Source organism: Macrosteles quadrilineatus, unplaced genomic scaffold (genome assembly GCF_028750875.1).
Source record: "Macrosteles quadrilineatus isolate MER2022 unplaced genomic scaffold, UCM_ALF_1.0 Scaffold_9__3_contigs__length_116548681, whole genome shotgun sequence".
Classification (NCBI taxonomy): Eukaryota; Metazoa; Arthropoda; class Insecta; order Hemiptera; family Cicadellidae; genus Macrosteles; species Macrosteles quadrilineatus.
The window spans coordinates 42875936-42890520 of NW_026542602.1; the positions used below are offsets into that span (position 1 = coordinate 42875936).

The following is a 14585-nucleotide window of genomic DNA, read 5'->3' on the forward strand; positions in this document are numbered from 1 at the left end:
CTTAAGCTCCAAGGAAGGACGGTGTGAAAAATATCAGAAGTGTCAAAAATTACCCCTGCTCTGCCCCACAGGCCGTTAAAGATCCAGTAATTTTCTAATGGAAGTACTGCTACAGTGTTTCTATAAGCCATGAATACTATAAAAATACCGGTATGGATCATAAACATAAACAAAATGACGTTTTTGGCCCGAAAATAAACATTATTTAACATTGTTTAAATGGAACTGCCAAAACATATGTTCAATGCTATTAGTATAGGATTCGGGCCAACAACGTCATTTGTTTATGTTTATGATCCATACCGGTATTTTTCTAGTATTTGTGCTATAAGCTGTTTTAAATATACCAGCTGATGTAAACATTGCATATTTGTTTCTTTATTGAATTTAGTCTTCTGTTTTTAGGTTAGAATGGTAATGCAGAGTTAAAATTTATAGTGTTAGGGGAAGACGGCAAATACGAAGGAGAGTATTTAGGAAAGGTGCACAGCTTACAATGGAGGTGAAGGGTAGCAATTGCTGCTATGAGCCCCTAGTATAGTTTTAAAGAACAATGGTTGATTCTTCAGCCAGCAGTATCGGTAAAAACCAAACAAATAACTAAAGTTTTTGTGTATCAACGGAAATAATCATTTTAGATTTTAAAGATAGTACTTCTTATCATACTAATTAGATTTACATTGTATTATGTGCCAGAGCTGTTGAAAAATGTTACACTATTGTTTTTTTGTTCCATGTGAAGTGAAATAGTTTATATTTAATTGTAGATTAACGAATTCGGGGTTAATTAAAGACATGAACACCTTAAGGCCTATTGAACTATGGAGTCATATCTGCAGATGAAAAATACACTTTTTACTTTGTGCATGGTGATTTTTTACTGTAAGCACAATGTAGCAATTTATAGTAAATTATCTCAGAATGGTAAGTATTAAAAATGTTGATAAATACCCTATTTACAGACTTTTAGTAAGGTATTCAAAGATAAGTATCATTATACAGTAACTACAACTAAAAATGCTTTAAATTAGCAATAACTAATGTTTAGATTTGATCAATGTTAAATTTAACTATGGAATACTTACTTAAGACACAATATTTTTGGGACATACACACAGCACACAGTAAAATGTCCAAGCAGAATATTGGAGGATTATATTTGAGGCTATTTATATGTGGTTTTGGTTTAGCCTAATAGATCCTAATAATAGATCCTAAATTTTTTTGATCTCCTATGTTTAAGTATAATTCAACAAATTATTGAAATATCTTAGAATCTGAAATTTAAATTCAAGAATACACTTGGACAGATACCTTTAAACTTTATGTTTTACCATTTTATATTCTGAATAATAATTAATAGATTCCAGAATCTGAACTCAATATTTTTTTTATCAAAATAAAATATATTAATTACCTAGATAATTGTGAGCAATCAATACATTTTTTTATTCTAGCGTATTATTGTGTAAACTACACGCTTATTGTGTAAACTACAAGTATAAATAAACAATATTATGTTTGGTTTTAGAGATTGAAGAACTGAAGGACTATGCAGTTTATTACTCATACAAACAAACCAAAGAAATATTAATGAAATATGTGAGTATCAAAGTTAAAAATGGTGTTTCTATAAATAATCTATTTATAGAGGAGACGGTTCTAAGACGCTATTCCTAGCATGATTATAAACTGCCACCTTTTTATCCAGGATAAACCTTTTTGTATCAGGTTGCAGCATTGTGTTCTCTTAATGGACACCATTAATTTGATTTACTACATCAATGATAATACACATTTCCTTATGGAAATAATCCTTATATTCCTTGTGGATCAAATGTTAAATTAAAAAAACTATGTTTGCCTCAAGAAGTATATTTTAGGCACAGCAACTATGAGTTAATTCTACCTTATTTGCCTGCATTAGTGAAAAATATAATATACTGTTCCCATTTAGACTTTGGGTATAAGGAACCACAACCAAGCCAAGCTCTATTCAACAAACTCAACCGGATAATTTGAAAGCTCAGCGGTTTTGGCTATGATGAACCTTAAGATGTTGGGTTTTGGCAATGTTGTCTCTCAAGAGATAACTTTAATTTATTAATAAACTAGCAGAGAACCCGTCCTTCGTACGGGATTAGCATTATACTCAAGATTTGCGTTTGCAATGGGGGAGGACATAGTTTGAAAAAAAAAGTTGCTTCTTTAAATTTACGATATACTATAGTACTATACATCTACCATAGCCATAATGTTCTACCACTTCACGTAAACAATACAGAAAAATAAATTAATTATTAAAGTTTTGCAAAATATCACAAATTATTCACGAAATTAAAACCATAAACATAACTGTAAACAATCCTACTTTGACAGTTCTCATTGTGTATCACAGATTTTTGGTATTAGTCCAAATTAGCTGTTTTCATAAATGAAAAAATAATAGTGCTGCACCCTGTTGGTAAATCTTATAACTTTTAATGCTTTTTCATATCATAGAACCAACTTTTTAGTTGAAACAGCTGACTAAATTCTTTAATTCCCTTTAAATATGAATACTCATAAGGTTAACATAGGGAACTAAAGAGCCACTGGGGCGGAGCCTGGACGGATTTTTGAGATAAGAATATGCCTACGGTATATGTTACTCGGGAATGTGAGCTATCATTATACCAAATTTCAGCCAAATCCGTCCAGTAGTTAATGCGTGATTGAAATTCAAACAAACAAACAAACAAACACACAAACTTTCACATTTATAATATTAGTAAGATTATTTATTATTTATTAATGAATTGATTAATAAATGTCCATTACAATCGTAAATTAGCCAATTTATATTTATTTTCACCAGCAATGGTATAAACTCCTCTCTAATTTTAAGTAAAAAATTAATCTGATTATTTTTCATTTTTAGACCATTTTATAAATTAACAATTGTTTTCAGTACAATAGAAGTGAAGAAATCAAAATGCTCGTTGACGAGTACGACTTCAGATGTGGAAGTGTTAAAACCTTTTTCAAAAAACACTACCCTTTCATCACCGTGGAGGCAGCATACAGACGAAGTGAGTTGGTACTGTTTTTTGAATATTTTTCTCATATTATTGTTAAAACTATTTACAAGTTAAGATAGCTTAAGTACACTAAGCACATCATCACTTTTGAGCTACGGTACCGAAAGAAAACAAACTGGGAGCAAACTCCATGATCCATTTAGTGTCCAAATATTTTCTATAAATGCCAATATAGTGCATGTTGGTTTTTTTGAGAACCCAACTCACAAGTATATCAGTGTTGTCTTTGATCTTCTTACTACACTGGAATTGACAAGCGCTACAAAAATGTGTTAACTTGATTTAGATAGCTATATCTGGCTTGCTAACAATAAGACTAATGTTTCTGCAAGTAATTTGGATTATATATTAGTTTTTATTAAATTTTAAAAGAATTTAGTCAAATCACAGATATCAAAAACTACTTCTGTTTAGTAACTAATACCATATGATTATAATGTGTATAAATTGCTAGCGTAGTTTTATAATATTCCAGAATGGTTTTGGACAGTTTGGACCAAAACTGCGTCGTGGCTTCGCTCACAAAAATTTAAATTAATCTAAAAAGTTAAATGTTCAACCTGAGTAGGCCTATACTTCTTTTTTTTAATTAATTTAAATATTAAAAATGTGTTATGCAGTAAAACACTTGCCACAAAAATAATGCAAATATTTTCATTTCACGTAATAAAATATAGCCAGCTGTTCCCTTAATTAATAGTGCAGATTCAAAAGTATTCATGTGTTCAAATGTAAACAAATATTTTCTCCATCTAAAGAATGACATGGGAACATTAAAAGCCACTGGGGCAGAGCCCTGATGGAATTTCTTACAATTAAACTTAACCAATCACCTTTTTTTCTTTTTTTAGCGAGGAATGTTGTTGCTCAGAGAGTCGCCAATGTTATCAAGGCCCGGCTTGTAGGTAATCCTCCGCAGTTCATGACAATGTCCAACTACTTCTTCAACGACACGGAGGAGTTGAGACGAGCGTTCTACTCGCTTGGAGTCTACGGAGCAGCCTGCAAGACGAGAGAGTATCTGTACAGCTCGGCTGTCATCGTGGCTGGGTAAAAAGAATGCTTTAGTTTGAAAATCGTTGATAGAGTTGTGTTTTGGATGTTAAAAACTGAACAACGATAGCTCAGTTTACAGATTACCAACAAATACTGTCAATGGTGTAAATATCTGCTTGGCAACCCCTTAAATTCCATTTGATTTGGTCGCAAATTGTGTGTGCAATATTGTTACATTATATTTTATAAAAGCGATAATCTTCAGCAGAAGGTCAATAAAATAATAAGACGTCCAGTTAATGTCTAGTCTGAAGATGATACCGATTCAGCACCAAAATAAAGTTGCAGAGTGAAATTTAAGAAGTTAAGAAGCCATATTTACATCCTTGTCAACATAACAAATGATTTATTACTGATTTATGAACAGTATAAAAAAGTCAAACTCTAATTAAATTTATAAAGATTTTTTAAAGAAGCAAAGTTAGGAATGGCAAGTCCTTAACCTCTAAAAAAATAAATTAAACAGTTCACTTTGAAAGGTGAAATAATTAAACACTATAAAATTAAAGATCTTATAAAATTACCAAACAAATATATTTCTAACCCGTCACACCTATACAATTACAATAACTGCCATTACAATTACAATTACAATTACTGTCGTGCTCGGTTCTTAAAATATTTTAATTTCAATTATTTGTGAACTGGTACTTGCATTAAAACTATTATCTGTGTTTAACAGTTCCCGTGTTGCAGATACTGGGTGGATCAGACATCCTTTGGGATATCCAAGATGTACAACACGCTACCCTCGGCAGGCTCTGCGATATACGAGTGGCCAGACGACTTGGTTAAACCGGACATGGTGTTTGTCATAAACCCTTCGAGCAGCTTTCCTCCAATCCCTCTCCATCCTTACAAACCGCTGAAGACGTACTCGTTTAAGGACAAGTAAGTTGGTAATTTGCAATAGTTTGACTTATATGAATCGTTAGTTTTCCCAACTTATGAACATGTTTCAATGATTTTCATCATCCATGCAGGAAGGTATAGTTGACAAAATAAGTTTTTAGATCCATGTTTCATGTCATTGGCTTTTAGAATTGACTGTTGGATACTTGTAGTTGTCACTGTACGCGATTCACAATTAATTGTGATATCACGGACAATTTCGGTAGTCAATTAAATTCAGAAATGACAAAATGTTATAACAGAAGAAAAATGAGCTTGTGTTCAATACAAAACAAAACGACAAACTACACTTTGTTTACATTTGTTTAAACAATCCGATCATATTATTTTATGAACCAGCTATAGCCAAATCCTCATTTAAAAAGAACACAGTTAGTTTAATGTTGTAGTTAATAGTGCCATTATGTTAGTGTTTTATAAAGGTTTGTATGAATATTTTTCACTTTTTACTGTGAAAAGTTGAGTATGAGTTTGTTTAAACCTGTGTTGTTTTTTCAGGCTCCTCGACTGTATGTTACGATTCAGGAATCCCTCGTTGATTGAAATCAACACCTCTGTGGACAACAATGAAGCAATCAGATCAATTGTTAGCCACATCAACAAACGCTTCGACACAAATTTTCAGTGTGGTTGAGTCGTTGACTGAAATAATTCTTGTTTGTTTAATGTACCTAACCTACCGATGTTTTTTGTGGAGTAACAAATGTGTTGTGTTTTTATTTAATTTACATGCTTCTATAAAGCTTCTACCCAAACTTTTCCAAAACAACATTCACCACTTAGCTTGAATATAATCCAACAATAAAAATATTATTATATATAGATGGAGACGACGACACCTAGGTGTGTATTTTAACCCAAATATGAGTGAAGGATGAATGTACAGTATTATTGTGAGATGATCTTTGTAGCTTTGTTACTAAGATCAGCTGTTTCATCAGTCAGGATCATTTATTGAAAGCCCAATGATCAGGGACAGCCGGGTTAAGTTTCGAACCACCAAAAAGCTACTGACTTTTCTCTGGATCGAACCGGCAGCCTTTTGATTTATATTGGATATTCAAAATTAATAAAACAGCAGTTTTTATGTAGTTTTTTAAGCTCTAGTAGGGCTGAAATGTCACTCACAACCATCTAAATTGAATTGTACTTTAGCCTTGAAGTTGAGGTTAGAACTACTTTGCCAGGAATTTGGATTTACCGGCACCTATAGCTAGTTTGATAAACCAATCAGTCTGATCTCCAATACCAAGAGTCAGTGCCCTAGCTTGAGGTCAGAGTCAGTCCTAGGCACTTGCACATTTTCTTAATCCTTCGGTACTCATGAGAAAATACTCAGTGTAGGTCTTTGCAAGATTCTTCCATTAAGAAGTAGTGCCCGAAGAGTGTGTGAGGTTTTCCCTAGTCTTCAGGGGCTACTAAAATCATAATTTACAAAATAAAAATATTATCTTTTTTTAAAAAAAATTGTTTATATGGTAATGATGTTATATTTAAAAAAAGACATTTTGTATGAAATATATAAGCTGAAATTAGTTTAACTCGGTAACCGTTTACTTTAACAATACCAATTCTTGTTTGAAATTTATTGTAGATTGTAGGCATTTTGCAGCTATACCTATGAAAATATTCTACAATAAATTTTAAACAAGAATGTGTCTTGCTAAAGCAAACGGTTACAGAGTTGGAAATGGATGAAACACAGGTAGGGAGTGCTACCATTCTATACAAGCCCCAAATCTATATTTATTTATTTTATAGATTTGTTTGAATAAGATTTACAGTTTTAGAATAAGCAGGAACTTAGCACCAATATAGTGTGCTGATAAAATATGTTTTCTTTCTTACACACCAATAATTAATTGTTGAATATTGCCAAACTAATAACAGGGCAACTTACAGTAAACCGTAGTTATTATCTTTTATCATCTGGTGTATGTTGTATGAAAAACTTAAAGAGAAAACAAAACTTTTAAAAGTGACACAATGTGAGAGGCTTTTCAACTATGTTGTCTTTCAGATACGTTAGAGTCAATGCCTTGGGGTCAATGCCACAATTAATTCATGAGTAAAATTTATGTTGTTTCATTGTTTCCCCCAAAAACAAAGCAGAAGAGATTTTATCTAAGACTAATTATACTTTGTTCACAATATTAAGGTGGTTTTAGGAGAAAAAATCTATCCCCTCCACTTGACCCTTACCTTTTAAATAATAGCTCAACAGCTGATCTTACAAGGTACATCAAATACAAAGAAGTGGGGAGGGGGGAACTTCCCCTCAAACTGCCTAAATATTGTGAACGAAGTATAATAAAACATACACCCTTAGTATAGTTCTCATCCATATTGATCAGCTGAAGAAAATTTTATTGTTATTTAGTTATGTCCGGTGTACTGTGGAGGTTGTGTTTTGTTTATAATTTGTTTCTTGTTATTTCTGTAATTTAAGCCTCTTTTAACCAAATAAAACGATCTAACCATAAACAATAACTCGTCCTCTGGTTAACAACCCATACAATGAAGAACAAATCATTAAATTAACTATGAAATAATAAAACAAAATTTTGTTGACACTAGCGATTAGTGTACATGAACTAGACCCGAAAAACGAGCTAGTCTACTTGTATTGGTTAGTCTATGTTAATAGTTTGTTCACATTTACTGACCACTATCATCCAATGATTATAGAGTTGGGGTTCTTACGTAAGTAATTTGTTTCATGTCATTTAATACTGATTAAAATCTCATTGTTGTAAAACGTACGTCGGTAAATGAATAATGTAACTTTTATTACAATTGCTAATAACACATTAGGAACTAGAATAAAATTAAAATGTATTATTTTGGTTAATAGTTTCAATGTCTGGAAAAAGTATCTTTGACCATGAAAATAATGCAATTCATATTTTCTTTTGCATTTGATGAGTTTAAAATGTGATTTATTCTTGTGTTATTTTTATATTAGTTTGGAGGATTGTAACAGAAGAGCAACATGTTTCTACAATCTGCAGTTTATCACACATTTGAAAAGACTGTGTTTTTATTGTGGTTGTTATTCGTTTCTGGAGGAATAGTAGGTGAGCTATACACTAAATTACTCAGTATTATTTGTTGTAAAAAAATACACCAAATATAAATATAATTCTAAATCTTTGCCTGGAAATTAATTTTCTAAGCCGTAAGGTAATGTTTAGTTTAAAAGGAAACGGTCTAGTATTTTATTTTTACCTAGCCCGCCATGTTAAACTTCCCTATCCCAAGCGTGATGTATACAACTTCCTTACTTCTCGAGTGATGTAAAGTTGAAGAAAACTCACTCGGTGAGGTAATGAAACCCATTTAAATAACATTGAGTGATTAACTTAAAAAATATACCTCTATGGAGCCAACAACGTTTAACGCTAGAAATCAGCTGTGCTCTTGAATTTTATTGTTATGTTTTGAAGAATTTTCCTAACCTAGCTTTTGTTTGTAAATGAACGTTACTGTTAGAAGATGAGTGAAATGGATATTGATTAATATTGTTCGTAACCTCCTGTATAGTGTCGGGTCAGGTAAAATCTTGTACGTTACACGTTACGCAAGAGCGTGTTTACATCACTTAGGTAAATTATGCAACTCGCTTCCGCTCGTTGCACAACCTTCACCTGCGTGATGTAAAAACGCTCTTGCTACACTTGTAAGGTTAATAGCTATTATGTTTGGTTGGCTATAAGATTTAGTAAAAGATATGTCTGGGACTAATACAAATCAAAATTTACCGATAGAAACTACAAAATTCCTTCAGACTTAGATTAACAATAGATGGATCACAATGCTGACTACAGTTATGATCTTAAAATTACCAATAGCTATTTTCTAAGAACAAACTAACACATTATTATATAGTAAAATATTTTACACTTACTTCCAATCAACTTTTAGATATTGCTTGATATTTTATGGACAACATTTAATTCAAAAAACTTTATTTCAGGGTACAAGGATAGCCCTTACACGAGACCACCGTTTCTTAATCTGAGGAATGTTAAAGACTTGTTCAGCTTAAAAAATCTTTTAAATGAATTTAACAGTCCAAGGGTAAGTATTAAATTCATATTTGAAGTCAAATGGAATTATTCAATTACAAATGTCTTTGAAAAGTAACAAACAAAGGTGTTTTCAAAGTTATCAACAACAAAATAAAGGGTAAAAAACACTCATGTGATGTTTTAGTAAATTCATTGTTGCATTAGTTATATGTGATAGCAAAATAAAATTGGGGTGTTCTCACATGTTTCAATAAATGAACCTCTATCACCAATGATAAACGTTAAACAAAGAACTATAATGGTAAGATTAATGTAAATTTTGTTATTTTTGGGATCATTGCGAACCTTTCCCATCAAAACTTGTACAAAACATTGTTCATGGAGTTTCACATACTCAACTAATGTTCCTCCTCTGGTTGCCAATTTGAAGCTGTTCTGTTGGTTTTAGATAAGCAGGGTTCCTGGAGTTGCAGAGATGATTGCCAGATACAACGAAACAGTCAGTAAAGCCTTCAACATGTCTGACAGTCTGCCGGATCACCCGTTCATCGTCATCGAGTCAGTCTATAATGCAGGTAACTAACGGTATGTTCTCACTTGAAGTTGACTGATTTAATAGTTTGCTAAGTTTAAACATGTATTTTCAGTAGACAAAAATTTTCCTGTGCGGGAACATTCTCCATGGTCTTGGGGGAAAAAGATCACCTATCAAAATATAAGATTTTTGGGAAAAACAGAATGGGAACTCCGGTACTACGTGTTCCAACGTTACACAACAACTGTTCATTTAGAATACTACCTGCCTTTCTATCGTAAAATCTGGATTCGATTTTGATGTATACATACCTGTAACGTCTTCCAGAAATTCTTTGGTAATTGGTCTACGTTGTTGGTTAGGAGAGTAGATATAATGCTTGCCTACAAATCATAAGGTTGCCGGTTCATTCCTAAGAGAAGTCAGTAGCTCAATTTAAAACTCTGTACCCATCCGTTCTTGATCATTGGGCTTTAAAGCTAAAGACATAGATAAAAAAAAAAAACAGCTGATTTTGGTAAGTAACAAAGCTTTCATATAATTTGTTCAAAACTCTTCCTTCAATCATCTTTGCCTTAAAATACTTGTGTGTCTTTTGCTCTTTCCCCAAGATTCTTCAAATTACTAACTCTTTATTTACTATAGTTATAGTCATGCAATGCACGATATAGGCCACTAATTATAAAAAAAAGTTATCGTCAATCGGTTTTTTTCCAGGAAGAAGAACAGTTACGGAGCTGGTAGCTCATGCACTCGGAGCCGTTTATTCCACCAACCCTCCCAAGATAATGCAAGGATTCTCGACAGCGTTTGATGGAATGTTCCTCCGTCGCAAATATTACGCTTTGGCTAAATACGCTTCGAGTAACTTGGTGAAACACGCTCGTAAATTTCAACCTGTCGTCATGGAGAAGTAGGTATACAACTCAAAGATTGTAAGGAGTTAATATTTTTAGGCTAATCATTGGACTTAGAAACTACTAGTAGACCTTATTGTAAAATCTGAAACCGGCATTGATGAATTTTATTGCTGGTTACACTTAAGTGCACTCGACTATTCTATGTATTCTGCTTTTTTAAGAGAAATTTATAGCGTGTGCTCTTTCATAATACTGTAATACCAAAGGATGTTTGTGGTGATTGTCGCAATGTACGATACAGTACAGTGATGTAAAACAACCCATTTTGCTATAAAATTTTTTGGCATATTGTAATACTATTCGGTAATAAAACCAATTGTAACCCTCTTTTACTAGGGATCCGTGTTATTGTGATAATTAGAACGCATGTTTGAAAAAAATGACATAGAGTAGAGTTTTTTTGCACATTAAAACATCTGAAAGGGAATCTGAGTGCAAGGTTAATCTTACATCCCTAATTAATGACCATGATAGAAATCCGTACTCCATAAAACATAATTTTTATTTTATATCAAGGCAGCACTGTCCAGCAGAACCATTTGGTGGTGCCTGAACACAGAAACAACGTTTACAGAAAAAGCAGTGAAAAGTGTTTTCTGAAATAAATAAACAAATGAAGATATCACTTGCTAAACAACATGCTACGTAAGAAAAGTGTGTAGTTTACAGCACATTATACACTAAGCATGAAATTTGTACAGCTTAAAGCTTGACAATTTCAGCCAAGACTTCAAACAGACCAATGAGCACAATGACAATGAGCACTATGAGAAGACCGCGGCCACAAAATTTCTAGGTTATATTATAATTTTGAAACTTTACACTACATTACAATACAAAAAGGCATGTACTTGATGGAAAAAACTTGTGCAGGTACTACTATGACCAGGCCATTTTTGTTATTGCCAAGACGTACGTAGACACACCCTTGCCTGAAGCCGGGGATGAGGTATACAAATGGCCAAGCGACCTCACCAAGCCAGACCTCATCTTCTTCCTCAACTTTCCTGACGATCCTACGACCAATCTTTTCACTCAGAAGTAAGTTTTGATTAGAAACTAGAACCTTTAAGTAAGTAATCGTAAAATCTTACCTAGACATACACCACCTATCAATCTTTAGTTAATAGCTTAGCTGCTGGTTTGTACTTAGCCTGAGTAAAAAGATGGAAGTTGTTGCTCGTAGGAAGTTTTATTTGGTTGGCCAAACCGGTATCTTGTTTCAAGAGCGAGGGAAAAGACCTTCCATCACAAAAGAATTTTGATATAAAACGCTCTTTCATTTAACCAATTTAGTCTTTGTTTTTATCAATGTGAATTTTCTTTTCTTTATGCTGGATACCAACTCACTTAGTAAAGCCAATGAATACAAACCTTATTTGTGTTCATTGGAAAAGCTCAACCCAAAAATTATGTTTTACTTTTTTATTCCTTCATTGTCACCTACAAAGATTCACAAACAATCATGTCCTATTGGTACAAGAGATCGCCTCAGAACTAAATTACACTCTTTTTGTCCATAGTCAAAGTCAAAGTCAAAGTATTTATTTGCACATAACATTTATGAGTTACAGCAGGTAACATTAAACTGGTGCATCGTCATCCATGTACAGAGATCGAGTAATCTACGAAACATAAAAATTCAAAATCTGCATTTCATCAAAAGGTCACCAGTTCCATCCTAAAGAAATTGTTTTTTTTTATGGTTTGAATCTGCAATCTGGACCTTATTGTCCGTGATGATTGTGCTTTTTATTGGTCCTTACCAAGAAACAGCTGGTTTCAACCGATTATTTTTAATCTCCAAACTCATCCAGCTCATTGCACTGTCTACAGCTATGTTATTTTGTACAGGATGGTGCAGTTGTTTCGCACCATGCACGACCCTGCGGTGATAGAAGTGGATGCCGGACACTCTGTACACATAATGGCCAACAACATTATCCACCACATCAACACCAAGCTGGAGAAGGAATATCCGTTACTGTCAGACCGACCACGCGAACCTCTTCTGTAACCATCACAAGTCTGACCATCATCGTGTCTTTCAGCATCAAGCATTGTAAAATCCCATCTGTAACATTGTATTGTTGACTCTGTGGTAGCTTTCATTACCAATAGAAGTAGACATTTTCATTCTCCTGTGAATTTTATTCTCCCATTACCCATAAATCCATTCATGAGTTTTAAAGGCGTAGCACTTTTGAATGTTATTGATTTTTTTATTTACCTTCTATGATATTTTATCAAAAGATGCTAGTCTACAAATGTTGTGTTTTTGGCTTTGTAAAACGATTCAAGTATCTTATAGTAATTAGTACAGTAGAACCTTGAAGACTCTCATAGGGATAATAAAATAAGACTTGTCATCAAGGTTGACTTCTTATCGAGGTTTACAATACCCTAACCTGTGTTTAGGGGTAAAATAATTTCAAGGGGATTTGAAAATTACCCTTGTTATCAAGGGTGACTTGTTATTGAGGGTCTTGTTATCGAGGGTTCTACTGTAATTTAAAACAGCTGGGTAGCTGAATGGACATTATCATAGACTAACAAAAACAAGTAGACTTCTCATCACATTGTATATTTTGAAGCTCGTTTTTCGTGTCTAGTTAATGTATGGTGACACTGGGCACTAGTGTTGACAAAATTTTGTTTCTATTATTTCAGGGTTAATTTATTGGTTTGAGCTTTACTGTTTGGTTATATAACTAGGGGACAAGTTAATATTTTTGATTATATTGTATTACTAGCTGTACCCGCGGGCTTCGCCCCGTTTAACTTCATAAGTATTCGCATGGCTCATTCACGTCCTGGTTGAAGTTCGTTCGCTAAGCTCACTCTCCTTTAGGTTGGAGCTCGTTCGCTGCGCTCACTTGCCTTCAGATTAGCTCGTTCGCTACGCTAACTCGCCTCCAGGTTGAAGTTCGTTCGCTACGCTCACTCACCTTTTGATTGGAAATTAGCTGTTGTCATAAATTAGAAAAAAAATTATAGTGCTGCACCCTGTTGGTAATCCTTGTAACTTTTATGCTATTGAACATCATAGAACAGAACCAACTTGTTTAATTGAAACAGCTGTTAAGATTCATTAATTCCTTTTAAATATGAAAAATCATAAGATTAACATGGGGAATTACAGAGCCACTGGGGCGGAGCCCGAAAGGGTTTTTGAGATAAGAATATGCTTTAATGTTAATCGGGAATGAGAGCTATCATCATGCCAAATTTCAGCCCAATCCGTCCAGTAGTTTATGCGTGATTGAGCAACAAACACACACACAAACATACACACAAACATACACACAAACATACACACAAACTCACAAACTTTCAGATTTATAATATTAGTAAGATTTGGTTAAACGATGTTTTAAATTACTGAAATAACAAGAAACAAATTGTAAACAAAAATCTACCTCTGTAAGTTCACCGTACAGAAATAACATTAACATTGTCTTCAGCTGTTCCGTAAGGATGAGAAATCTACTAAAGGGAGTATGTTTTATTTATGGTTAAATCTTATATTTTGGAAGGTGACCACATCGTTAAACCGTTTTAAATTCACTTGTCAATATTTTGGATGAGTTAGGATACTCAATATTTGAGAAAAGCTACAATTCAACTGAATTGTATTCAACATATTTAGTTGAATTGTACCATTGACTATTGGATACTGAAGTAGATATCCCATCTATATGGATCAGTTGTCGCTAATTTTTCATCAAAAAAGAATGTAGTTGTGTGAGCCAGTCACAGAATGCGCTAGTGTCTAAAATATGATTTTCCACCTTATTTTTTGTTGCAGGCCTTAGTTTATGGGTGATAAACAACTTTGCTATAACTCATGATAAGTCCTTCCATCAGTTTGAATTGGTAAAAAAGCTCAAGTTTTTGACAGAAATCAGTGATTTAGGTCAGCAAAATCTGCCGTGGCTCACATCAACTACGACGATTTAGATTAAAAAGCCGGCAGCAAATTTGACATAGGGATGGAATGTCTAGTTGTATCATTAGTCAAAGATTGTACCTTGTCTTGAGGATGGATTAC

General features: G+C 33.3%; 2 protein-coding genes across 2 annotated transcripts; both read left to right on the top strand.

The window, feature by feature from the left end:
• The first annotated feature begins 709 nt into the window (after positions 1–709).
• On the top strand, positions 710–5743 carry LOC129004180 (UMP-CMP kinase 2, mitochondrial-like). Its single transcript, XM_054432639.1, has 6 exons — positions 710–924; positions 1532–1602; positions 2951–3071; positions 3932–4130; positions 4833–5027; positions 5547–5743. The coding sequence occupies exons 1-6, from the start codon at positions 822–824 to the stop codon at positions 5680–5682; spliced, it is 825 nt and encodes a 274-aa protein (XP_054288614.1). The 5' UTR covers positions 710–821; the 3' UTR covers positions 5683–5743.
• Positions 5744–7834: 2091 nt separating this feature from the next.
• On the top strand, positions 7835–12633 carry LOC129004100 (UMP-CMP kinase 2, mitochondrial-like). The gene is made up of 6 exons (XM_054432495.1): positions 7835–8125; positions 9025–9128; positions 9528–9654; positions 10332–10527; positions 11408–11575; positions 12389–12633. The coding sequence occupies exons 1-6, from the start codon at positions 8041–8043 to the stop codon at positions 12549–12551; spliced, it is 843 nt and encodes a 280-aa protein (XP_054288470.1). The 5' UTR covers positions 7835–8040; the 3' UTR covers positions 12552–12633.
• The last annotated feature ends 1952 nt before the right edge of the window (positions 12634–14585 follow it).